The sequence below is a fragment of the Notolabrus celidotus genome, chromosome 1 (assembly GCF_009762535.1).
Source record: "Notolabrus celidotus isolate fNotCel1 chromosome 1, fNotCel1.pri, whole genome shotgun sequence".
NCBI lineage: Eukaryota > Metazoa > Chordata > Actinopteri > Labriformes > Labridae > Notolabrus > Notolabrus celidotus.
Window position 1 is genome coordinate 21615687 of NC_048272.1, and position 27113 is coordinate 21642799.

A 27113-nucleotide genomic window follows, 5' to 3' on the forward strand; every position below is an offset into this window, starting at 1 on the left:
GTCCACTGCAAAGTTTGGCATGTAGCTGAGAGGTACTTGCTACCCAGCTGTGAGTATTTTTCTGAAGTTGCTCTGCCTCATCTGCTCACCTGTACATGTGAAGAAGTCTCTAGAGAGCTGGAGGTGACTGTATAAAAAATGTACATGGTATCTGTGACGTCACCCATCTGTTTCTGAAGCCAATCATCTGGGGGTGCCATATTGGAAATGCTGAACTCAAGCTAACTTCTGTGGAGCTAGTGTGAGGTAAAGAGGCAGGCCTTTAGCCTTTTCGCTAATAGCTACAGCGTGCCCGCCTGTCAATCAAGTCAGCCATACCCTTATATGGGCAAAACTCATAAGTTTAATATCTCCAAAAATAACAACTTATAAAAAATACAGTGTGCCAAAAGCGAAATTAGCAATTCAAACCTAAACTGTTTTTTTAAACCAGGCTGTAAACATGTTTATTTCTTCTGTAAAGATCATCTTCTTTGAATGGGTGTGTATGTGGTTTCCGTTGTTTCTGCAGCCCGCCTCAAGTGGACGCTTGATGAAATGCAGTTTATAACAATTCCGTGTAGGCTACATATTTAAACACTGGAGGTTTCTGCTTGTTCAGCAGCTAACATGGTGTATTATTTTGATGAGGTAAGCGTATGGTGTGGAAGCTTTGTTGTGTCATTATGCGTTCGGCTTTTCTGGTTTAACTTCTACAAAATTGAAGAAAGCAGCGTTCAGTGAGGCAGGGAACCTCTGATTCAGAAAGGTCCTGAAGTACTTTATGACCAAGTCCCACTTCTGAAAGACGTTCGTCTTCTTTGAATGGGTGTGTATGTGGTTTCCTGTGTTTCTGCAGCCAGCCTCAAGTGGACGCTTGATTAACTGCAGTTTTTAGCACTTCCGCATCGGCTTCATATTTTAAGACTGGAAGTTGCCGCTTGGTTTTGTGTCAAAAAAACAAATTATATTTTGTATTTTTGGCAATATCGCCCAGCCCTACTTCAATAAGATGCTTCTACTTTTGAAGCTTTTTCATATACAACATCTGTACTGCTTTTCAGAGACTGTTGTCAGGGTTTGGGGTGAGATACTAGGACTACAGGAGCTTTATTGATTGTCAGATAATTTCAAATAAGAAGAGGAGAACAGAAGGTAACCAGGAGCCAGTTTCAAAATCAAGCTCTCAGGTCGTCTTATCTTTGCTGCTGGGACAGAAGTGAAGGTTTTGAATCATTAGGACTCATGGGGGCAGTTTTTAGGTCTCACCAGGATCTTGGTGGTGTACGCTGAGTTGATGGAGATGCTGTTGATCATTATCTCCAGAGTCTCTGGTTTGATGGCGTCAGGATCAGGGACACTTTTGTAGTGCGTGTCACCGACGTACGCCTGCACCACTGTCATCCGGTTCATGGTCAGCGTGCCTGTTTTGTCGGAGCAGATGGCGGTGGCATTCCCCATGGTCTCGCAGGCGTCCAGGTGACGCACCAGGTTGTTGTCCTTCATCATTTTCTAAAATATGGGACACAAATGTCAAAGGTTAAACCGTTAAACGTAATCTCTCTTTAAAGGGGATGAAATATTTCAGAGCGGGGTCGACAAATCTTCACAGATCATGACATTGTTGGTGTTCAGAGTTAAACTTCTATAATCTTCATTTCCCATTATCCTCTTTTCTTCCTGCCCGGCTCACCTTGACAGAGTAGGCCAGAGAGATGGTGACGGCGAGCGGCAGCCCCTCAGGAACGGCGACCACGAGCACCGTGACACCGATAATGAAGAACTTGACAAAATACTGGATGTAGATGGGGGTGCATTCGGCCACCCAGGAGCGACCCTGGACCGCGAAGGTGTCGATCACGAAGTAGAGGATGAGGATGATGACGGTCACCGCCGACATGATCAGACCTGGAAGAACAAACAGAGTTTAGACACGAACATGAGTCCTGCTCAGAGATTCATAGTTTGATCACAGATTTAAAGATGAGAGTCATGATGAGGTCTTTAAAATGTGGAACAATCTGACATCTCCTTAAAACAAATTAAAAACAGTAAATTATACTTCAGTAATCACCAAATTTATTCAAATATTTAAAATATATTTGGTTCTTTTTTCACTGATGTCTCATTTCTTTCTTTCTTTCATGATGTTTTAATTCAAAATGTTTCATATTTCAATGCTTAATTTTGCTTAATACCATGTTTCTTTGGATGTATTAGAAGCTACTGTGTTGTTTTAAAGCTCTGTAAAGCGCTTTGAGTTGCTTGGATGAATTTTTAAGCTAGCAGTTAGCGACAAAATTATTTCCAGCCAAATGTTCTTATCCATAAGCTGCTTTGTTTACAGTCCAGTTAGCTACTCAGATCAAACGGGAACAAAATTCACCCCCAGAAAAAAGAGCCTTTTTATCTGTTTCTGGAGAGTCTCAGCTTCACTGTTAAAAGACTGTCACACAGAGGCTTTTCTCTGGTTCACTTCAACTTTTTTCTTGTGATGTATTTTAATTTAACGTGTCTTCAGTTTGTTGAAATAAAATCACCATGATGCAGTAAAAAGTAAAAAGTAAAGCTTTGTAAAGTCTGTCTTCAAGTGGAGACAAAAACAACTTTTCAAATGTTTTGAACCAAGGTCGGATTGCTCATCTCTGATGCATTCAGGGAAGTCAGGAAATCTAAACACTGATTTGCTTCAAGCAGATTTGTCTTTTAACTGTATATATAGATAATATCCTATTTATATAGATGCATGTTCACATTTCTTTCTTGTATCATTTGTTTTGTAAATATACTTTAAATGTACTTATTAGTTATGTACATATTTTTCTAAAGATACACTTATTTAATTTCTAAATTGTAATAATTTTTACCTACTTTTTTTTTGTCTCATAATTTCTGCACTATCCACTTTGCTTCTGTAACACTCAATTTGAAAAAAGGGATTGTCTTATATTATCTTATAAATAAAACATCAGCAAATCGCTACCGACGGGAGTTTGAATGTCATTGTGATGGATTGTGTTCTGCCTGCTTTTGCTCTCCATATAGACACTAAAGCCTGCTGATACCTGATTGGTCAAAACTACTCAGACTACAAATGGAAACCAGAATGCATCCAGAATGACACTGATACTGATTTTTTTCAGATCTGACCTCAAGAGGAGACGAAAACAACGTTTCAAATGTTGGTGGATTGTTTTCTGCCTGCTTTTGCTCTCCGTACCTAAACCCTCCTAAAGCCTGCTGATACCTGATTGGTCAAAACTATTTGACCAATCTATTTGGACTACAAATGGAAACTAGAACACTTCCTATGATAAAATCCAGACCTGGACCCTGATGCTATATACTAATGTTAAACCTTTAAGCAGCAAGGTTTAACAATAACCAGGAAGCCAGTTGGTCTTGCAGTTAAAGCTTGTACCCCATGTACGGAGGCTATAGTACTTTTCCGGCATGTCATCCCTCATCCTCTACTCCCAATGTTTCCCGTCTCTCTTCAGCTGTCCTTTCTAATAAGATCCCAAAGACACTCCAGAGAGAGTCAGAGAGCATCCTCGGTGTAACACAGAACCAGGTGTGAGCATGTGAAACATTAAAATCCTCTGCTCGTGTTTCCTGCTTCATCTCTCCCCTCAAAGTGTTTTGGCCCAAATTCTCTTCCAGTTACGAGCGTGGCTTTAGGACAGGAGCAGGTCTGTCCTCAAAGCCCGTCGGTGTATTAAGGTCAATTGAAATGACAGAAAACACCTTCAGTTCCGGGATGAATCGTGTTCCCAATAAAACATCTATCCAATAATAGTGAGTGCAGTCTGACCCTCAAAGCCACCTTCAAACTACCCCACGCCTGTTTACTCTGCAGGGGACAGCAGAGGAGAGCTCGCACCTGTCCACCAAACAGAGTCGGCAGAGAAGAACTTTTATATGAAATATTATCTTAAAACAAATCAGACTAAAAGAGTCACCTTGAACAAGAAGCTGTTAATTTAAAACCTTTGTCTTTTTTCTTAGAGGACGGTCGACTGAACTGAATCATCAGAGTAATAAAGACTGATAATAAAAATATGATAAGTTACTTTGAAGAAGTCGTTACTGAAAGTATGTTTGTTCGTTGATGTTCGCATGTTGACAGAAGACACACAGATGTGTTTGTCTGCTTGGTTTTACGACCGGCTGCAGGTGAAACACTCCTCTTTTGCTGTTGTTGTGTTACATTTTTAGTGCACTGCTCTTTTAATCATGTTTACTTACACTTAAAGAGGAGTGTAAATTATCTGCACAGACTGTAAAGCCCTGTGTGTCAGTGCTTGGTGTTTTAAAGTCATAAAAACTGAAGTAACTTAACTTACTTCTTGCAGTTTCTAGAAAAGCACACAAAAGACCTATCAAGTTTAATTTATATTACTTATATTTGTATAATAATTGTCATTATTATCATTATTATTGATATTATAATAACTGTTACTAATATTATTATTATGATTATTGTTTTTACATCATTATTCTATTATTTATTATTATCATTATAGTTATTACTTTAATAATGCTATTTTTTTATTGTTATTATTATTTACTGTTATTATTATTAGTATTATTATTATTATTATCAATATTACTATTACTGTCATTATTATTATAATATTATTGTTATTATTATCATTGCTGTCATTATTATTATAATTATTGTCATTACTTACTGTTATAATTATTATTATTATTGTTATTATCATATATATCATTATTATTATTATTATTATTATTATTATTATTATTATTATTAGTTTTAAAGCATTCACAATGCAAAAGAAAGCAAGAATGAAGTGTTTTAGCATTTTTGTTGTAGCTATCTTAACAGTGACTGCAGCGTGGTCGGTTTGATCATAATATGCAAAGAGATGAGAACTACAAGCAATGACTGCCCTTTAGACATCCCTCTGGTACGATGCACCACAAGCGTGTCAACTTCATAAAGCTACTGGATATTGTGATTTGCATTTCATATGGTCTCTAGGCTCCATGGAAGGTAGTGAGAGAACAGGCGTAGAGGGAGCACTGATTTATTCACTGCTGTCACATCAGTATGTCCAGATCATCGGCGTGGTCTTTCTCCTCCGTCACTCGCATATTATTATTATTATTATAGTTATTACGTTCATTATTATTAATAATACATAAAAGGTTAACGGGGTGTATTAGATTTGGGTTTGATCATTTTCCAGCCTCAAATCAAAAACAAAAATAATTTGAGGAGTTTCATATTTGCTGAATAAACTTTACGTTTATTTCTCTGTCGTTGTTTGGATGGGGGGAGACAAATTGTCATTTCAGAGTCAGGCAGTGGACACCACTGCATTTTTGACCAGTCTATTATTTTTAAAGGCTTCATGTTTTATACTAAATATGAATGTTGCCCTTTGATGCACCAGAGTCTACTTTAAAACATGAAACAATCATAAGAACGATCACTTAATTTCTCACTGTTTGCTTAGCTTGTAGTGGGTCATCTTTGTTTTAGAATATCTTTGATGCTGCTGTTCCTTTAACTGTATCACAGCGCTGCTAGCTTAGCGGCTTTTCTTTACACAAGCTTGAGGGAAGCTTCCCACCAGAGTTAAAGAATACAATGACTATTTAAATCTTATTTTGAAGACCCATTGTTTTATAACTTTAATTTAATCTGTTTTATTAGTTTAGTTTGATTTATATGCACATATTTTATGCACATTAAGACAACAAAAACAGATTTAGACAAATTTTATTCATCCCAGAGGAGGTGCTAAGATGAAAAATCTCAGGTGTGAGTGTGTCAGGAAGCTGTTATATAACTAAATGATTGCTTATATATTATCCATCACACTTCTAAACCAGCTTGTTTTTATTTTGCATACTTAATATGTTTTGTTTTTTTTAATAGATATAAAATGATCTGATTGGACACCAAAGTTGTGGGATGGTGAGTTATTTCCTCGTGTGAATGTGCTATGCTAACAGTTTCCACATGCTTTCAGTCATTGTGCTAAGCTAGGCTAAAGAGCGTGACTGCAAATACAGATGTGAAGCTGCTGGAGTAAGTGTGTGTGAGAGTTTGTGTGTGCGTGTTCCTCACCAGCTTTCCCGATCTGCACGGCCAGTCTGGTGAGTTTGCCCTGCAGCACCGACTTCTCCTTCTTCGTCACGTTGACCTTCTTCACGGGCTTGGCCTCCTCTTTCTCCTCCTTCTCCTCCGACTCGGCAGCCTCCTCGCTCTTCAGGGGCTGGATCTCCAGGGCGATGCCGTCCTGGGTTTTGGCTGGTAGGTGGAGGAGGAGGAGGAGGAGGAGGAGGAGGAGGAGGAGGAGGAAGAGGAAGGAAGGGTGAGGAGGTGGTCAGGGAGGAAAGGAAGAGGAAGAAGAGAATGGGATGGAAAATATTTTCCAGAATGAGAGGAGAGAGAGGAAGGTTTTGTCAGGATCAGGGGGCAGAGGATGAGAGGATGAGGGGAGGCAGGTTCGACAGGTTGGCAGAGGTAAATGAATGAAATCAATAAATAATAATAACACATAAAACAAATAAAGAAGAAGAAGAAGAGGGCAGGGGTCAGGGGGGTTTGGGGATGAAGGGTAGAAAAGCAGAGAAACAGTTATAGATTCAGCCTGCAGGGAGAGCTGAAAACGACCAGACGAGTTCAGAGATCAGAAATAAAACACACCTCTGACATTTATCAGTAACATGACAACCCGTTAGCTGAATGCAGAAAGCAGCTTTTATCAGTTTATGATCACAAAACATTCATGAAGTGGTCCAGGGAGCTTTCAGAGTCACAGGCGAGCTGGGAGCAGCAGATCAGAACGAGGAGCAGCAGACAGAACAGAGAACAGCAGAAACAACAGAGAGGATTTCACCCTCACCCTCACACACACACACACACACACACACACACACACACACACACACACACACACACACACACACACACACACACACACACACACACACACACACACACAAAAGCACACGCACACACTGTGTTTATTTACTTCACATCAGAGCTCAGAGTTTGGAGCTCTGAAGCCTGACATGGCGTCTCTGCTCCTCATTTGCATAAACAAACTGTGTATTTGCATTTCACTTCATCAGCCGCGGTCCTGTTTGGACTGTAACACTGAACGTGGGGCTGATTGATCTGTCGGAGCTTACACTGAACTCAGCCTCCACTGCCGTTTGTCATATTTCCATACCAAAGAAATGTGAGCAGGTGATGAACGGGGGAACAAGACTAATCTGAGTTTTTCTGCTGTTCATCCTCACAGACAACACAACGACTGATGATTGATCTGGTGTCTGATCACGGCGAGGTTACTGGAGATGTTCTGAGAAGTTTATTCAAACATCATCCATCAGCTGACTGTGCTGTATGTAAAACCCTATCAGAGACAATGCCAACACCACTTCTGAATCCAACAATACCAACAGATCATGGACATAAAGCCGCGTTAGATTCCTGGATGAAGAGGAGAAGAGGAACTTTCTGAATGAGATGAGTAACTTCAGGAGTGTGCAGATAATCTAAAAAGTTTAACCTGGAAGTTTCAACTTAAAAGGTGACATATCATGCAAAATCGACTTTTTAATGGTTCTCTACCTGAAATATGTGTCCCTGGCATGCCTACAAACACCCCGAGAATGAAAAAAATCCATTCTGCCCCTGTTCTGATTTCTACACCTTTCTGTAAATGTGGCTGAAATGAGCCGTTTCAGACTTCCGTGTTTTTGTTACGTCACAACAATATCCGGTCTGTAACGGAGTCAGAGCTTGGAGCTTGTTCAGCCCATAGACTGTATAAAATACAACTCAACTCTCCTCCGTTTTTCATTCCCTGCACACATGTGTGCTAACAAGGAGCTTAGGAGGGAGGCATTCTAGTTGTAGGCTGTCTTAATAAACACAAAGGTCGGTTTTACTCCCCACGTCTGCAGATTTGAAGATCTAGTGGATGATTTTTATTTATCATGGATAAGTGCTAGCGCTAGTTAGCATAGCCACATAGCTACATGTCGTAGCTGTAGCTGTGTACCAAGACACACGTCTACATAAAACAACAAGAAACACAGAATCTGTGACCAATCGTTCAGAAAGGTCCTGCTGCAGGCGCCTCTCCGTCAGGATCAGATTCTGGATCAGATTCAGAGGGTTGAAGTAACGCGATCTGTGAGCAGCCGTGTATATTCAGCCAACATGTAATCATTAGATCAACGTGCTGGAGAGCCGAGGGCACATCCACTTTCTGAGGGGGCGTGGTCAGAGAGAAAACAGAGTGTTCTGAGGAGGGCTGAAAAAGAGGGCTTTTCAGGCATGCCAAAATCTGATTTCAAAGTGTTTTTTTGAGCATAAACTTTAAAGACATGTTTTGGGGACCTCTTAGACCAATATATATTGATGAAAAAAGCGTGATATGTCACCTTTAAATTACAGGAAATTAGAAATATAACAGGGTGAGGGTCTTTTGCAGAACCTGACCAGTTATCAGGGTATAAAGTTGTGAGACTGTGATGTATTTCTACAAATTGGACCTCATGCAAGAACCATTTCCACAACACCCAGTCTACCTGAGGAGTCTTTACAGGCTTTACTCTGCTGCTGGATTCATGCACGGACAGATGAGACAGTTGCAGCAGCAGCTTGTTGTTCACATTCTGCATGTTTACAGTTTGAAGCGGATGCAGTGAGGCTTAACGGCTCAGAGTCTGTGGTGCGTTTAAGGTATTAAAGTGTGCAGGATATATATTCTAAATGTTGGTGTATTCAGGGAGTGTGTTTGTATTATTCTCTCAACGTGTTCAGGGTGCAGTGAGACTTTAAGATGTTGAACATGGGGATGTTTGGTGGGTCTTGTGTTTCGTTTGTGTCTTTACGTCTTAAGTAAAGCTCTCTGGAAAGCCGGGATGCTTTAAGTGGATTTATCTCGTGTTGACTGACTTGTGCAGTAAGCTGTATGAAGTTAAAGTTCAGGGTGTGTGTCAATTGAGAGTAATTCGTCATGCAGGAGAATATCCCTTTATTTCATCAGTTCCTGTTTCACTGAGTTCTTTCTTTACTCCTTTATTTGCTCGTCTTAAATCTTGCTTGTGTTGATTTTCTGTCAGTGTAAAGAAAGTTGTGCTCCATCTTCTTGTTTAAAAAGTGTGATACAAACAAAGTCTGATTGATTATTAGTGACACTCTGCTTAAAGCATGATGTTTTATTATGTGATAATCCTCCATCTTTAGGTAACGATGTCATACAGATACCAAAATCCACCCTGTAGGAGCTGTTTTGATTAAAATGACTCCTCAATTTCCGCCAACAAGTGACTGGACATGTGTTTCAGTGAATCTGTGGGAATCTCTGGTGTTTAAAACAAAGCCACTTTAAAGCGCAAAATCTGCAGTTCCTCGACTGTCCACTTGGGGCCAGCTCGAAAGTTGAGGAATCCCCATTAGAGCCCATATTAACACGTCTATTTTCACAGCAGAGTTTTAGAGAATCATTCAGAAACATCTCCTTTCATTAGAGGAGGATGTTTTTGAATACTCATCTGTTTCATGTACATTAAGGTTAAGAGTTATGTTCAGGTAACGTCTTTGCAGGTTTCTAGATTAGCTGAAAGTTATTTGGAGTCAGCATCTCCAAAAAAGAGACATTACTGCGATTATAGCTGTTTACAAAACCGCCTACTATACAAGCAGTAGGTACTGATATCGCCTAAATTCAGGATGTTGTACGTAGTATGTAAAAAAGAGCAAAATCTGCAGTATGCAAAAACTACCCGGATGTCGTACTGTTTCAGGAAAATGTCTCAGTATGCAGCGGACCAGTCTCCCTCGCGTACTGTTTCCCACAATGCACAACGCTACCCGGTTTCTAGCTGCATTAGCGCCACCTGTGTTGGAGTTGTATCGGACGTTTAACGCTTGCATTTACAGTCAAGTGATGAGAAATAAACACTGGTGAATCTTGTCACTTCCAGGAATTACAGAGGTAACTGTTCATGTCTGTGAAAATTATTAAATTCCATAGAAACCACTTCTTAACTTTTTAAATCATAAGTGATGCTAAATAAGCAGTTTATCTATCAGCTTGGCCGTTGGTTACTTCCGCTTTCTGCCAAAGTCTTAATGTTTTATAACGTCTTTGGTGATTCACACAGTGAGGTGGTGTTGTGTTTTGCTGAGCTGCAGAATGTTTTCAGATGAGTCTTCTTCTCGATGTCTACATGTAAAGATGTAAAACGTGACTCTCAGTGGTATTTAGGTTGGCTCTGTCCGTTGATTCCACAGCAGGTCTTCAAGCTCAGCAAATTCAAACTCCTTCTGTTGTTAAACTTGCAGCAGGCACGTAAGAGAAGATGACACCTCTTTGTGAACAGGTGTTATCTATCCACTTCAAACCAGGGATTTACAACCAGGGATGTTTGCCCACTTAATCAAACAAACAGGAAAGCTTACTTGATAACACTAAATTGTTCCTGCATGAGGCTCAATCTCTGTGAAAAAAGAAATCTGCTAAGATGACGCACTTTTCCTCCCACCTCAGCAGTCATATTCTGCAGAAAACATCCACAGTGAGCTCGGGGAACTTCAAAGAAACGTGGATGTAAGTGCAAATGCAGGGAATGTATCTGTAACATGTGGAAATGTGATTTTTCTGACATGATTGTCCCAAAACTCCTTCACCGTCATCGCCTCTGCCTCGCTCCGAGTTTCTTCAGGTTCTTAAAAAGCTCCCACACAGAATATTTTGCTAAAAGGGAAGTCATTATTTCATGACTCAACGTGACATTTGGATGTTCTGAATGTGGGCGTCAAACCAGGAAGCTGTTGAGCTTTATGCACATGGTCCACTCTGAAGACAAGCCACAACATAGAACTAACTGACACAGCTTCACATGAACAGGACTGAGACCCACTGACCAATCACAGAACTGTAAACAGGCGCAGCACTGAACCATGGGAGAGCGCACGGCGGGCAGAGGGAGGGGGGTGTCTGACAATCAAAAGAAGCAAGTCAACAAACAGACGACGAAATCAAAGGATCACCCCAAAGAACTGAAAAACGACAGTGATGCAGAACCACAACAGTGAGAAACAGAGGAGGCTGCAGAGCTGTGGAGGCTGCAGGAGACTTCAGCAAGACATCAAAATAATAACAGAGGAGGGAGAGAGTCAAACAGTGATTACAAGACGACATGAAGTCCTGAGCAACACCCTGCAAGAAGGCAACAGTGAGAGAAATGAGGAGTCAAAGGCGAAGAACAGAAAAGAAAGTAAAGATACACAAACAGAACAGACGACAGCTCGCAGCCCGATAATACTGCAAGGGTGCAACTCCCACACACACCGACCGCCTCGCTTCAGCCAAAACACAGCACTGTTTGGTTTCTCTCAACCGTGTCAAAACTAATCACAGTTACTGTCAGAGTTTAACAGGCGTGCTGCCGTGTTGGATAGGAGAGCTGGACGAATAGAACTTTAAAAATCCAACAGGTCTCAGTTAGTCGTGTGACAGCAGCTCAAAAGAATAATCCTTACTTTTCTAGAAGGGTTTTGAATGCTGATTGTAAAAACTAGAACTTTTTGTAAGCGACTTTGTTTGAAATTTATATTCTGACTAATCGACTATTCTAAAGGTAAGACAACACTCAGAAAACAGTCAAAATTTAGCACAATTTGGATGCAGATTGAGCCCAATGGTTCAGTTAGTGGGCAGCCCGGGTACGAATCCAGCCCGTGGCCTTTTTCCGCATGTCCTTCCCCCCCTCTAAACCCCTGCCCAGTTTCCTACGCTATCCACTGTCCTTTCCTTGTCAATAAAGGCGTAAAAGCCCAAAAATATAACTTAATTTAACACAATTTAAAAGCTATCAGAGAGTCCTCAGGTGGACGATGCCGAGCACCACCAGCCTTCTGTCCTCCTTGCACGTTAACGTCCACATGCCCAACTCGGTCTCAGCAGATGTGTGTCTAACATGAGTCTGGTCCTGTGTGGACGTGCCAGACTCCAGCGGCTACAACTACTACTATCTGTCTCACCACTATCATCTCTCTCTCTCTTCATCTCCCTCTATCCCTCTCTCCAACACGGTCTCAGCAGATGTGTGTCTAACATGAGTCTGGTCCTGCTGGAGGTTTCTGCCTGTTAAAGGAAGTTTGTCCTTGCCACTGTAACTTGCTAAATGCTGCAAAGTGCTCTGCTCATGATGGATTAAGATGAGATCAGACTGAGTCCTGTCTGTAAGATGGGACTGGATCTGATCCTGTCTTGATGTTGGGTCTTTGTTAATAATAGAACATAGAGTACAGTCTAGACCTGCTCTGTTTGGAAAGAGTCTGAGGATAATGTCCTGCCTGAACCTACAGATAACATTGCAAGAACAAATTCTTTATTATGCGAAGTTCAATGACTCGTGAGCTTTCTTCTTCTGTTGCTGTTCCTACCTCACTTTTCTGATTTTATAGTTTGACCTGTGTCCCATTTTTGAACATGGAAGAGGCAAGCATCATGACATAAACTGGGGCCAGTAAGTAAGAGGAGCTTAAAATGTTTTGGCTTCACTTTAAGGGAGCTGTCATGTCGTCAATGTTCTATATAGTCTATAATCGGGATGGAAAAGTTTGATTTGTGATAAAGGCGAGCATGCAATAACTGATCAATAAAGTAAATGTCCAGAGGCGACAGTCTTCAGTAAGCGATGGGGATGAGACCTCTAAACACTGCAAAGTATTCCTGGCAGCTGACGGTGTTTCATCACATTGTGTTCTCTTTGTGTTATTAGTGGAGGTCATCCCTGACTTCAGCTCTGTGAATTATTTCAGCCTGAAAAACCGTGATGAGCGTCCAACAGCAAGTGTATGTGTGTGTGTGTGTGTGTGTGTGTGTGTGTGTGTGTGTGTGTGTGTGTGTGTGTGTGTGTGTGTGTGTTTCTGTGTACATCAAGAGGCATTCTGTCTGCAGCAGATGCTCAAACCACAGGAGGTCGTGAGGAGGGGAGCAGTGTGTGCTTTGTGTGTGTGACAGCATTTGTGTATGCGCGTGTGTGTGAGTTGAGACAGCTTGCAGAGGAAGTTGGACATGTGTCGGATCACACGGGACACTGACGCCGGTTGGCTGGTTTGGTTTGGAGGTAGGAGCAGTGATGTCATCAACACAAACACACCGTCGTTAAACCCTGTTCTAAATTAAATATTCAAAGGCACAGAGGGAGCGTTTGATTTCACCACAGGGACGCCGGTGAAGGACTCTTTAAAGGTCAGACGAGAGTGTCTGAGTGACCCTCACAGCGGGAGTTATATTTGGGTCAGAGAGCGTAACGGGACATTTGGAGGGAAACCAGATTTTTTCTAAGATCATAAATTTAAATTTGTTGAGACGTTATTATCACTTAAAGAGTAACTTGATTACTAAATACGACGTTGTGCTCAGTTTATGGAAATACTTCTGTGCAGAAAATGCCTACGAACACCAGAAGACTCTCACAGAGTATAAGATTTAGCAAAGACTGGGCTTCTCACAGGCTCATGTTTCTCACACTGTATCATGTCTTGTTGAGATTACTTCCTCGGACGCTGCTGTTGGAAACTGGCATGAAGACACACTAACAGACGAGCACAAACAGAAGCAGCTTTGGCCACAACTGCTCTCATGTGTCCAGTGGTTTCTTTTAAATGCAATGCATTGATTACGACTGTAACATAAGCTGCGTTAGCATTGAGAGCTAGTGGGCCATGGGTGAAGCTTTTTAGCAGATGATGTAATTTAGTTAGAGTGTGAAAGCCAAGATGAGGGGACAACAATTCTTGATCATCTTATATATAGTCTTGGTCTCACTTCTAGTGGTTTTTCAGATAAACTGCTTCCTTATCTGCACATACAAACTGCATATAAGCTAAATTATTACACTGTTTCCTGTATTGCATTATAATTGATGTGTTCTGCTTCTTTTGCTTTAACCTCCAGTGTTGAAAAATTAAGCTAATGACGGAGTGAAAAAAACTGCAGTTCATCATGTGTCCACTTGAGGCTGGCTAGAAAACCCAGGAAACCCCTGTTATAGTACACATTAAAATCCTTTTTACAGCCTGGTATGAAACTATATGACCGCCAAGGGCCCAATGTTTTAATTTTTCAAAGGTCTGACCTTTAGTTTGTTAAAATTCTGAGGGAAATTCTAGAATCCTGTCTTTGATCTCAGAGTTCCGGAAGAAGGAAATAGAATCATCAGATCAAAACCAGGATTCTAAAAACATCAGAATTATATTTCTTTCACCTTAATCCAAGAGAATTAATGCCACATATCTTTTTTTCTAAATGTCTGGCCTGTCTTTGTAAAATTCCGACTTTTATTTTTCTGAATTTTGAGTTTTAAGTCAGAAATCTGACTTTTCTCTCAGACTCCCAGACTCAGAGTCAAAATTCTGCTATTTCTTATTTAGGACAGAGTTAACACTCTGGATTGCGCCACCTGAAATATTTTCAACCAATGCAAGTTACATCTTAAATCTTACAATTAGCTCTGAGTGAGTGTCAATTCTTCTGTAAAATAATGGTTATCACTGCACATCGTTTTGTAAGATAAGATACTTTAGAGGATGAGGAGGAGCAGACAGTTTGAGTTCTGACATAGTACATCAATAAAAATACTTTGATGTATTCCCACTTTCATTTTCCACAAGGGAAGATATCATCTGCATAACAATACAGTACTGTTATATTAACATACGGGCTAGCTGACTAATGCATCACAGGCATGAGAGTTAGCACTAAAACAAACTTTCCATTAAGAAAAGAGCTTTTCACTGATTGGTTGAGCCGAGTAAAAACGCAATTTTTGTCCCAATATTTAGTTTTTTTTTTATGTTATGCTTCACTAGTTAAGATCAACCTTTTGTCTCCAAAGTGCAACCAAACAATGACAACTGAAATTACAAACTAGCTAGTTTCAATGTTTTATTTAGTGTGGGCTTTGCATCGTAACTAAAGACTTAACTCATACAGAGCTGGTTTTCTAAGAATTCAGAGAAGGTGAGGGCGTTGTAGCTGTTTACGCCTCGAGTCCACCTCTTTGCCATTTTGCAGTTTACCCGACAATTTGTTGATGTCATTGTTTCCAATATGGCCGACTTGTCCAGGTTTTAAAGTGTCTATCCATTCAACCAAAGCCTACTGAAAAACAGCTGACTAACTTGACTACAGAAGGAAACCAGACTGCTACATACACCTAACACTTGTTCCTCACCTACTGATTCTAAAATCGTACTGACATTGTGTCGGTAGTGATTTGCTTGAAAAGTCATTGGATATAAAGCCGGCATTAGTAAGCAGTTATGGGTAACAGAAAGCAAACATCTAAGCACATTGTATACTTATTTCTCCCCACATATTATTCTTTAAGCGATAATTTCTCAACAAAATATAATTTATGTTGTTTCAAAAACTCTTTCCCCGTGCCCAAAATGCCCCAACATGCTCTCAGAAGTCAGCAGCACAAAAATAATCCCAGAGTCACCCACGGCGTTGACCGTAAGAACTGAAGATGCTGCGATTGGCTGAGAGAGATCTGACGGCTGAGAGTTGCACCCTTTCACAGGTAAAGCAAGGCGAGAGAACGTCCCCCTTTAAACAGCAGAGAGAGAGGGAGAGAGAGATGGACTGGACACCCCCCTCCTGCCGCTGGGTGGAGGGTGAGGAGGGGGTGAGTAACAGGGAGGATGGAGGGACAGAGAGAGACAGATGGATGAATGGAGGGGTTACCTTTGTTGCGATTTTCGGGGGGTCCTTGTTTTTTACCTGTTCGGACAGAGAGAGAGGGCGGAATGCTGATAAGATGGCTCAAAGGAAAAATAAGATCAAAACAACAAACTGAGGGAGAACACAAAGTCAAACTGATAGAAACCCACAGGTGTGTGTGTGTCGTGTGTGTGTTGTGGGCAGGAATGGACCAGTCAGAGGAGAGAGACTCAAAACTTCCTGCTGCGGAGAACCAACAGCCATAATCCTTTACTTCTGCCAGGCAGATCATGTTTCATATCGTCTGTGCAGAGAGTTTAATCGTCTGTTTCGTGTTCACTGTGATAAATTACATCCATTGTAGTATAGATGATGTCACCTGAGAGTGTTTTAACAAAGAGGTTTTTATTATTTTTAGGCATTATCACTGTTAGGATTTTATGATTTGATTTCATATTTTAATATTTTTTTATTTCTGATGTTTTTCTTTTTTTAAATATTTTCTTTTTTGTTGTTTTTATTCTTCTAAAAGTGTTTTCTTTCTTTTTGTTTTTTACATTCTTTCTTATTTATAAAGCACTTAATGAAAAGTGCTAAATATCTTTTTTTTATTAAAATCAAAAAATGTACAATGACTATGATTTGTACTCATGCAAGTTGAGATACTTTCATCAGCATAACAATGCAAAACTGTTATTTAACATATGTTGTCAGACACTATTTCTCCACTATAGATTAATCATCACATTATCATAATGCTTTGTCATATTACTGGAGTACTTATTTTCAGCCGTTAGCCCAAACCAAACTCATCCCCCCAATGGGAGGGTGAACTTTTTTATAACTTGTTATTTTTGAAGATATTAAACTTACGATGCCCAAATAAGGGCATGGCTGACATGATTGACAGGCTGGCACCCTGTAGCTGAGGCCCGCCTCTTTACCTCACACTAGCTCAGGCAAAGTTAGGTTGAGTTCAGCAGTTCCAATATGGCACCCGCCGACGATTGGCTTAAAAACGGCGCTTCAGAAACAGATGGGTGGAAACTACGTCCATTTATTATATAGTCTATGATTGCACCACGTACGCAGACTTTAACGTGTAATATTCATCCAGCTGCTGTGTACTGATTGGACGCAGGGAGGTGACTGCGTAATAGGTGCATTCATCCTCAGGGACGTCTGCCACCTGTTGCCCTAACACGGTGCTGTTTGCCTTTCATTGTGAAATGAGGTTTCTGCAAGGTCAGAGCCAGCACACACGCACACGCAGACGCACACGCACACAAACACACACACACACACACACACACACACACACACACACACACACACACACGCACGCACGCACGCACACTGCTCTTTGTTATTCAGCTGGTGGTTTGTGATTGATGACACTGAGTCTCATACGTGTGTGTGTTTGGTGCGTCTCAGTGTTTGCACTCACTGGCTCTTATATTTGTAAGATAACCAGTGGGTGGGATTTTACATGAATGCAATAAAGTGTGTGTGTGCGTGTGCGAGTGTATTAGTGTGTATTCAGCGAGATGATGCACCCATGTGTGACAGCAACTGCAGCTTTGTGTCTGTTGTTAATGGAACACAAGAGACACAAAAGAGTGTTTAATCATGTTCTCATTTTTCTATCTCTGTGAGGACTGCTGGAGACTTAGAAGGAGGGGACGTCTTTTTAACGCGAGGACATTCTGTTTTGTTGAATTGTTTGTTTTTAGAATAATGTTTATAAAGATAAGGATTGGATCAAGTTTTCTGTTAGGAGTGAAAGAATCCACTTTGTCAATGGCGTCCTTGTTTTTCAGTCTTTTTGAGGACCCATTGATGATGAAGGCTCAGTAGGTGGGGACATTTCTGCAACAACAGGACATTTTGTTTTGATGAAGAGCATGTTCTCAGGATTTAATTACGCATATGGTTTTAATAAACATTACTATTTAGTGTGAGGAAATCACATGGATTGGATCTGGATTTCTGGAGATGTTCTTGTTTTAATATCTTTGTGAGAGCCCATTGGCGATAAAGGTTAAATATGTGAGGCATTTTTGCAAGTTAGGATATTTTTAGTTGGACAGATTGTTTTAAAAATTATAGTTGGAACAAGGTTCCAATTTAGGTTACTGTTAAGAGTAAGGGAATCCATTATTTTAGTGTGTTCTTGTTTTTCTCTCTTTGTAAGGACCAATTAATATCAAGAACGTGGTATGTGGGGACATTTTTGCAGAGTCTTACAATTTCATTAACAAGACGCTTCAGTCTAAATCAACATACATCTAAGTGAAGATAATTTGTTTATTAGACAAGTTATTTTAAGATTGCAGTTAGAACAAGGTTAGGATTAAATATATAGAGTGATGGAATTAATTTTGTCAATGGTGCTCTTGTTTTTCTATCTTTGTGAGGACCCATTGATTATTACGATTTTGAAGGTGTAGGAGTCTCTAACATAAGGGCATTTCATTTTGTTTGACAGTTTGTTTTTTTAAGATTGTAATTAGTTTAACTAAGTTTTTCTGTCTTAGTGAGGGTTCACTGTTGTTGCAAACAAATTAAAGACATTTTTGCAACATGTTTTTTTGTGTGGTTAAGATATCCTATATGAGTTGATGTTTAGTTTAGTTTTTACCTTGGGTTTCATGCCTTAGTTCCTCCCTGTGTTTATTCTGTATTTGCCTCCCTTTAGTGATCCATGTCTCGTGTTGTATTTTCTTGTGTTTTCCGTTTATGGAGCTAGTTCAGGCAGACAACTCGATCTGCACTGCTATACACGTCACGTCCCACTCTCATAACCATCATCCAATCCCGCCCTCTGCCTCTCAAATTGGCGGCCTATTTAAACTGGGAAAATCTCCCATCTCTCCCTCTGCCTGTCAATGCCTCTGCTGCCTGCATGCCTATTGCTGAATTATATTTCATCCCCACCGCCACCCCAGCATCCACCTGCAGGCTTCGGGGGTGTTCAGTATGTTTTGCTCATCACTCCCCAATGTCTACAAGTAAACTTATCTGCAGAGAGTGATGAGGCCCGGAGTCTGTGTGCCAAACATGAATATGCATTTGCTGCTACAATGAACAATTTAAACGTGAGGTGTCTGACTGAACAATTGTGTAGTTCATTATCCCTGTGTGTCCAGTTTAGTTTTACTTCCTGTCCTTGTGTGTTTTCCTCCTTTTTTGATTAACCTCATTGGTTTCACCTGTGTCCTGTGTTCACACCTGTATCAGTTACTCTTTACCCTGTCCTGTGTTGGATCATTGTACGTTTTCCTTGTGTTTCCTTTTGAATTTAGTTTCTTGGACATTTCAGTTAGTTTTATTCATACCTTTTGTTCTGTTATTATTAAAATCTTTGTCTGCACATGGGTCCGCCACCATTTTCCCCCATCGTGACAGTAGAGTAAGGTTTTGATAATGGTTGCTTTAGGAGTGGGGACATCCATTTTCGTTAGTGACGTTCTTGTTTTTCTATCGTTGTGAGGACCCGTGGATGATAAAGACTTGATGTGCAGAGTGAGCACATTTTGTTTCTCATGAGTGAGACTCCATTCTATCATTAGGTTCAGACACACCTTGTCTGATATAAAATCTTTGGATCCTGGAGTTTTTTTGTGGTTCTCCTCATTAGGAATTAAATCCTGCTTTGAGTTTTTGAATCAGTGACTGGAGGCCGAATGTAAACCTCTTGACCTGAGCGTCTCTCTCCGCTGAGCTGGTTCATTCAGCCAGTTCACAATGAATGCCTGACAAACTTAAACTTTAGCCAGTAAAACAAATGATGAGACAAAAACAAAGTAAAGAAAACATACATGGGTAAAAGGGGGTTAGCATGATCACAAGCAAATCAAAAGCAATAGAGACCGACTGCAGAAGCCTGTTGGTTTACATCAAACTGCTCTGTGATAGAACGAGGATCATCTGGACTTGGCTTTTGAAGGGTCCCACTTCAAAACTCCAACACGGTAAAGTAGGATTAGCATTTACAACAAACATCACATCAGTGCCAAATCAAAGCTTCAGTAAGACGGCCGTAAAGTACCGTGAATATATGAGACCATGATGCAGCATTTCTTCAGGTGACCTTCCAATCAAGTCTGTCAACTCGGTGAATGTTGTTGTTCTTTTTCAGTTTCTGACTGAAACTGGTGAATCCATGAAAAACAAAAAACTAAATTATTACTGTAACAACGCCTGTCAAGCTTTCTATCCACTAATTATCACTTTTCAACAATGACAGCGGCAGATTGAACGCTTAAATGACAAGTATTGTTGAAGCAGAGGCTCTTTGATGCTACCAAAAGCCATCTCAAGTGACAATGGAAGCAAAAAAAACAACACATGCAGCTTTAATCAGCTCTTGTAAGGTCACATTAAACGAACATCCAATCAGAATTAGCAGTGCATGTAGAGAAGAGAAGAAGAGAGGCAGTAAATCCCCTCATTACATGTTGGAGTGTCTCAGAAAGTCGAGTTTGAAGATGCATCGGGCTCGAGCGGCTGCGGACAAGCTTAGCTGCAGAATGCATCTGCTTAAGGCGGACATTTTGGATCTTAAGGCTGATTTATACTTCTGCGTTGAATCAACGGCGTACCCTACGCCGGGGGTCCGCATAGCTCCCGTACCTACGCCGTGACCTACGCACGTAGCTGACGTGCACCTCCTCCAAAATGTAACTCCCCGTAGAGCCGACGCGGACCGCAAGCTCTGTGATTGGTCCGCTCGGCGGCTTTGTCTTTCCCGCATTTACAACACTTCCGGGATCCCGGACATCGGCCGCACATCGGCCGTGTATTTCATCTCCTCCTCTCTATTCTTCATGTAATCATGTCTGTATGATAAACAGCAACATGTATCAGCTGTAGATTAACTTAACACGCTCTGAAACTCTGTGGAAAAGTAAACAGAGATTGTAGCGGGACCGGAAGCAGGCGGCCGGCTATCAGAGAGACCACACTGCCCTCATGCGTTTCGGCGGAGAATTGCTGCGCGACACAGACACACCGACGCACAAGTATGTGGGGCTCATGTCCGCGTCAGCCCCTGCTGCGTAGGGGAGACGCAGAAGTATAAATCAGCCTTTAGTCAGGCAGTTTCAAAGCTAGATTGACTTAAAACCACCAAGTGCATCAAATGACAGCACTGGTTGCAGAAGAAAAGTGGGTTTTGCAGCTGAATGTTGCACCCAAGAAGCACAGAGACTACCACATCCCAATACCACATATTTTACCAAAATTAGACAGATAGAACTAATGTCTAGATGTTAAGGAATCCCTTTGACTTGTTTGAGTCATTAGCCTCAAGCTCTATTTGAGTTTTAATGTTGAGAGCTCTGTGATGGGTGCAAACTTGTATTCAGTGGAGGCATGTATATAACCTGGCTTACACCGTATGAGATTGAAAGTAGCATGCCTTTAGAAGAAGAATACCAGGGGTCTCATGTACAAAGGTTGCGTATACACAAAAACATGGTGTACGCACTTTTTCACAGCAAAGTTCAGATGTATCAAGAGTGAAATGACCGTAGAAATGTGCGGTGCCTCACGCCAACTTCATGGCTGGCGTATGCACCATTCTACAGCTGTTGATCCTTGCGCACAGATGCATACATCTGGATATTTTTGTGCGCACAACATTTTCTTGATTTGAGCATACGCCATGTTTCAGTAGGAAATCCACAGAAGTCTTTGTACATGAGGCCCCAGGACACTGAAAAAAAGATGCAAGAGCTTTTTTTCTCTAAAGGAAGCGGCTATTTATCCTTGGTGTTACAAGAATAAAGAAATGTCTGATTTTGTGTTTTTATTTCAAACGGAGATTTAATCTAATCTGTAGCTAGTAGTCTAACATGCATGCAACATTAGCGCTCTTTGAATGCTCCTATTCTAAACCCCATGAAAACCAACCTGCACATCTGGAGAGATCTGAACACGGAGCGACCTGCTGTGCTCTTCTTTGAAAAGGACGCTAGTTTAAAGCAGAGTTTGATGGAGATGAACTTGTAAACTTGCTCAGTTGAGTTTAGCAGATTTCCTCCCGTCTGGTGAACTCATGCATGGTCTCATTTATTCACTGATGATGCTTTTGTGCTCGAATTGGAGCCTTCTTCAAGGCTGAAACATCATATTTAGACCCTTCAAACAGCTCTGCTGTATACAGCTCAGACTGGATGAACTCTACCTGCTGACAGAGTTGGCTCGTACAACAGAGGAAACTTCAAATCAACACCAGCTGATAAAAACGTGCAAATATTTCCATTCTGCACTGTTAATACAGGAGAGTAGAAATATTCAGTAGCTGACACCGGGGTAGCCATCTTTCTATAGCCAAACTTCCCTCCACAAAACACCACACACTTTGTGTCCATGTATAACTCTCAAAACTTCAACATGATCTGTGTCTGTTCACATTGACGGTCTTGGTCTCATGTCTTACTTTTCTTGACCTTCTTCTCTTCGTCGTGCTCGCTGGCGCCGAGCAGAGTGAAGATGATGCCGGTCTGAGAGTTGAGGCCGACCGCTGACACCAACATCCGTCCCGATCCCTCCATCACGTGGGTACCTGAGGAGGTGAAGCGACAAGATGTGTGCTTTAACTTTTAATGTGTTATAAACTTTGACTGCTTCCATTTTTCCTTATAAGCCTTGCAGTTATATCTCTCGTATCTCCCTGAAAACTAAAGGATGGAAAGAGTTGGAGACGAGCCGACTACCGAGCTGCTCTGTTTTGTGATGGATATAAAACACTGGTTTATTAAAAGCCTTTGCTGCAGAGGACTTTCCTCACACACCAGAATCAAAGAGAAACAGTAACTCTGGTTATTGAAGGCTTGTAAGCATCTGCAGTCAGCATCACTTCATACAGTAAGTATCAGTTATGGTCCTAACGTACGTCTGTAAGCGTTCACTCACCGGACAGCAGCATGGGGTCTTTCTCCATAGACTTGCGGACCTGGTCTGATTCTCCCGTCAGAGAGCTCTCATCAATCTTCAGATCGTTGCCTTGGATCAGGATCCCGTCGGCAGGCAGCAGGTCTCCTACAGGCAGATCAGTCAGAGTGTAAACATGTGGTCCATGTTTCATAGAGGGAACATGTGTAAACTTTCTTTTGTAACTCTTTATCTTGTATTCAAACATCCTGATTTAACATGTAACACCAAACACTACATGACAAAAAGAAAAGCAGCGTCCGTATACTTTTGTTTTCTCCTGGCAAAGCATAAGATTAACTTTCCACTCTTATCTTATTGTATCTTGTCCTGTCTTGTCCTGTCTTGTCCTGTCGTAACTTGACTTGTCTTAACTTGTGGTGTCGTATCTTGTCTTGTGGTATCTTGTTTTGTCATACCGTGTCATGCCTTATCTTGTCATACTGTGTCTTGTCTTGTCCCAAATTGTAGTGTTTGTTGTATTTTGTCTTCTGGTTTTATGTCTTGTCTTGCCGTGTTTTACTATGTCTTAACTTGTGTAGTATCTTGTTGGGTCGTGCCGTACCACGTCTTAGCTTGTGGTACTGGGTCCTGTTGTATCTTCTCTTGTCTTGCCACTTTGTGCATTTAGTGTGTTGTGTTGTATCTTGTCTTGTCTTGTCGTATCTTGTCATGTCATGTCTTCTCGTGTTGTATCTTGTCTTGTCGTGTTTTGTCGTGTCTTGTCTTGTCTTGTCGTGTCTTGTCTTCTCGTGTTTTATCTTTTCTTGTCTTGTCGAGTCCTATCTTGTCATGTAGTGTCGTGTCGTGTCTTGTTTACGTATCTTGTCTTGTCTTGTTGTGTCCTATCGTATGTCGTGCTGTTTCGTGTGTCTTGTCTTGTCATGTCACATCTTGTCTTGTCATGTCACATCTTGTCTTGTGATGTCTTGTCATGTTGGGTTGGTTAGTGCGTTGTATTTTGTTGTGTCTTCTCGTGTTACATCTTGTCTTATTGTGTCATACCTCGTCTTGTCATTCAGGGTTTTGTCGTACCTTTTCTTGTCTTGTTGTGTTGTATCTTGTCTTGTCTTGTAATACTGTGTCTTTTTAATGTCTTGTCTTGTCTTTCAAAACTTTGTTTTGAAGTCTCTAGTTCCACTTCATCATCTATTGTCCCTCTAAGCTGAACCCTTCCTTCCTCTCTGAGCAACAGTGGACACATCCCCATCCTAAAAGACACACACTATATATATCCCCAGTGAAATATCTGCACCCCCCTCGTCCCCTGCCTTCACATGAACTACCATAACTACACCCACTCCTCCCATCTGGATCAACTGTGCTCCCGGAATAAACGTTGCTCGTACCGTATTTGATCTGTGCGATGTCTCCCACCACGATCTCAGCCACGGGGATCTGGATGACCTGTCCTTTGCGGATGACGGTGAACCTTTGTTCCTGCTCGATGCGATTCTGAAGCCCCCGAAACTGCTTCTCCTTGGACCAATCGTTGAAGGCCGTCACCAGAACCACGATGATCACAGAAAACAAGATAGCGGCACCCTCTATCCAGCCAGCCTGGGCCTCTCCCTCGTCCTCCACGCCCCCTGCAACCTGGCCGCACGCTGCGAGAAGACAAGGACAGGTTGAGTTTTATTCACTTTTGTTTTGTTGAAGTCTTTATCGATATTTTAGTTAATACACATCTTTGTTGTACTGACCTTCACTGTCGCCCCCTGGCGGATGGTAGAAGGACAGACCCAGGGAGATGATGGCAGCGATTTCCAGGATGATGAGAGTGACATCCTGCAGAGCCTCCCACACCAGCTGCAGGAACGTCTTGGCCTTCTTGGGGGGAATGAAGTTCCTGCCGAACGCCGCATGACGTTTCTCCAAATCGACGGGGTTACCGGACAAACCTGCGGACACAAAATCAAAACTTTAATACTCAAGACAATAAAGGAAACTTTACTAGACGAAGGACAAAGCAGAGGAATCCGAGATCCCAAGACAAAAGTGTTACCGTGTGCAGAATGAAGATCACGTCTAGAAACCCAAACTAAACTGAAGTAGATGTTGAAAAACCTCACAGATACAAACTTTAAACACGTTATTTAAGAAAAGAATAAAAAGAACAAACACTGGCTTCATTAATCACTCCTACTCTTAAAGTTTTCACCCTTTGAAGACATTTTTCACAGTCACTGCTCTTCTTATGAACCCAGGAATCATTTCTGCCCCTGAGACACACTAAACTCTTTTATCCCAGGTCCCCAGATATGATAACATCATAACATCATCAGCTTGTAGCAGCAGCCGCAGTAAGAGGACATGATGTAACTTTGTTCCCCGTGTATTACACGTTCTAATGGATATTCATGCTCGGTGTAGAGTGACAGTCTCAAAGTCATGACCCCTCGTTTCACCAGCCTCCTCCAAATCTCTCATTTCAGTGTTCTTTATTTAAAAATGGAGACTGTGCCGGATTTGTTCTGTCTTTACTCAGAAGCCAATACCCCCGCTGCACTTCACTCTACTTATACAATGCTTCTCAACACTCACAGCGCTTTAATACTACATGTCACATTCACTCATCACAACACATTCACACACTGATGGCAGATGATACCATGTGAAGAGCACATCAGTACTTCCTCAACTTCATACATGACTGGCTCTGCAAACCAGGAGAGATTAGGGGTTCAGAGTCTTCTGAAGGACTCTTCGACATGTGGACTACAGTCATTATTTCAACCCAAAGCTGCCACACGCAAAGGATGGGCAGAGAGAGCAACAGTTGCAGAAAAAGTAAAGAGAGAGAGCGCCTGTAAAGTGGTGAAAGGACAAACAAAACGCCATTTTCGGATTGTTTGACAGCGGTTATGCTCTTAACATGTCCACATCTTTGCTCAAATATGCAGAAATGTGCAAGGTTTTGTTTGTTTACTGTTGAAGTTGCACTTCTTCCTGCCTGCTGTGTGTCTCTCTGCTCCGCCCTCTGTCGAAACCTCTATGCCACTAAAGGCTGATTTTATACTTCTGCGTCGCCCCTACGCAGCAGGGGCTGGCGCAGACGTGAGCACCACATACTTGTGTGTCGATGTGTCCGTGACGCACAGCAATTCTCCGCCGACACACTTGAGGACAGTACGGCCTCTCTGATAGCCGGTCGGGTGTTACATTTTGGAGGTCAACGTCAACTATGTGCGTAGGCCTCTGCATAGGTACAGGAGCTATGCAGACCTCCGGTGTACGTACAGGAGCTACGCAGACCTCCGGTGAAGTACAGGAGCTGCTACGCAGACCTCCGTTGTAGGTACAGGAGCTACGCAGACCTCCGTTGTAGGTACAGGAGCTACGCAGACCTCTGGTGTAGGTACAGGAACTACGCAGACCTCTGGTGTAGGTACAGGAGCTGCGCAGACCTACGGTGTAGGTACAGGAGCTGCGCAGACCTCCGGTGTAGGTACAGGAGCTACGCAGACCTCCGGTGTAGGTACAGGAGCTACGCAGACCTCTTATGTAGGCTACACTGTCGATTCGGCGCAGAAGTATAAATCAGCCATAACTCTACTCATTCGCAGCTCGGCAAATACTGATTCGTAGAGTCCCTCTGGTGTCTCTTGAAGATGATCATGTTCCGTTTCTGAAGAGGAGAGAGACAGTGTTGTCACACAGAGGCTATTGTCTTTATCTGTACCGACCTGCAGACTGCAGAAGCATACATCCATACTTATTGATATAGTTTGACTTTTACTGGTTTCATATCCAAGCTAAAGAAATGTACATTGTGACAACTTTATTTTCCTTCATGCTTCTTACTCCTTATATCATCTGACAATGTAGACCGGCCCAACTTTAACCAACTGTGACTCTTAACTAAATCCATATTTCACACTCTCTACTCCATCCCCTGGTGGCTTCAAACTCATTTCACATCACATTTTTATTTCTCTAAACTTTGCACTTCAACAAATTTCAGTATGTTTTGAATCTTTTACTCCTTATCTTATTTGTAAATTTGCATCTTTTGTTTTATGACTCTTAATTTCCTCAGTGGTGAAATATGCTCTGCAGATAAAGGTTACCTTCTGTTGCCTACAGTGAGTTTAATTTGATTTTGAGACTAAGAAATGCATTTATGAGATTTAACTCTTATTCTAATGCAAATATATAAAGTAAGTTCGCTAATTAAAATGTAAAAGTCTCAACACAAGGCTGATCTTTAACCTACGTTGTCAGCTTTTTGTGATTTATTCTATCTATAGTTGAAAATGTTTGTATCACTTTCTTGCAGTTCACCCCCAACAACTCGACTCAAACTTGTATCACAAGTGAGATAAGTTTGTGGTGAAGCTCCTACACAGTGAGAGGCAGAAGATGCACTGTAGTTATAAAACATCAAGACTTTACATGTTTCTATAAACAGAAGTTTTGCAGCCTGACCTACTTCTGCTGCTGTGGAGAGATTGC

At 41.5% G+C, this 27113-nt stretch overlaps 1 protein-coding gene across 1 annotated transcript in view; it reads right to left on the reverse strand.

The window, feature by feature from the left end:
* Positions 1 to 27113, reverse strand: part of LOC117822908 (plasma membrane calcium-transporting ATPase 1-like) — a 154145-nt gene that overhangs the window by 38482 nt on the left and 88550 nt on the right. The window contains 8 exon segments of the mRNA XM_034697862.1: positions 1249 to 1491; positions 1673 to 1887; positions 6083 to 6265; positions 15744 to 15779; positions 22165 to 22290; positions 22641 to 22766; positions 24008 to 24265; positions 24362 to 24559. Of these exon segments, the coding sequence (XP_034553753.1) occupies positions 1249 to 1491; positions 1673 to 1887; positions 6083 to 6265; positions 15744 to 15779; positions 22165 to 22290; positions 22641 to 22766; positions 24008 to 24265; positions 24362 to 24559 (1385 nt within the window).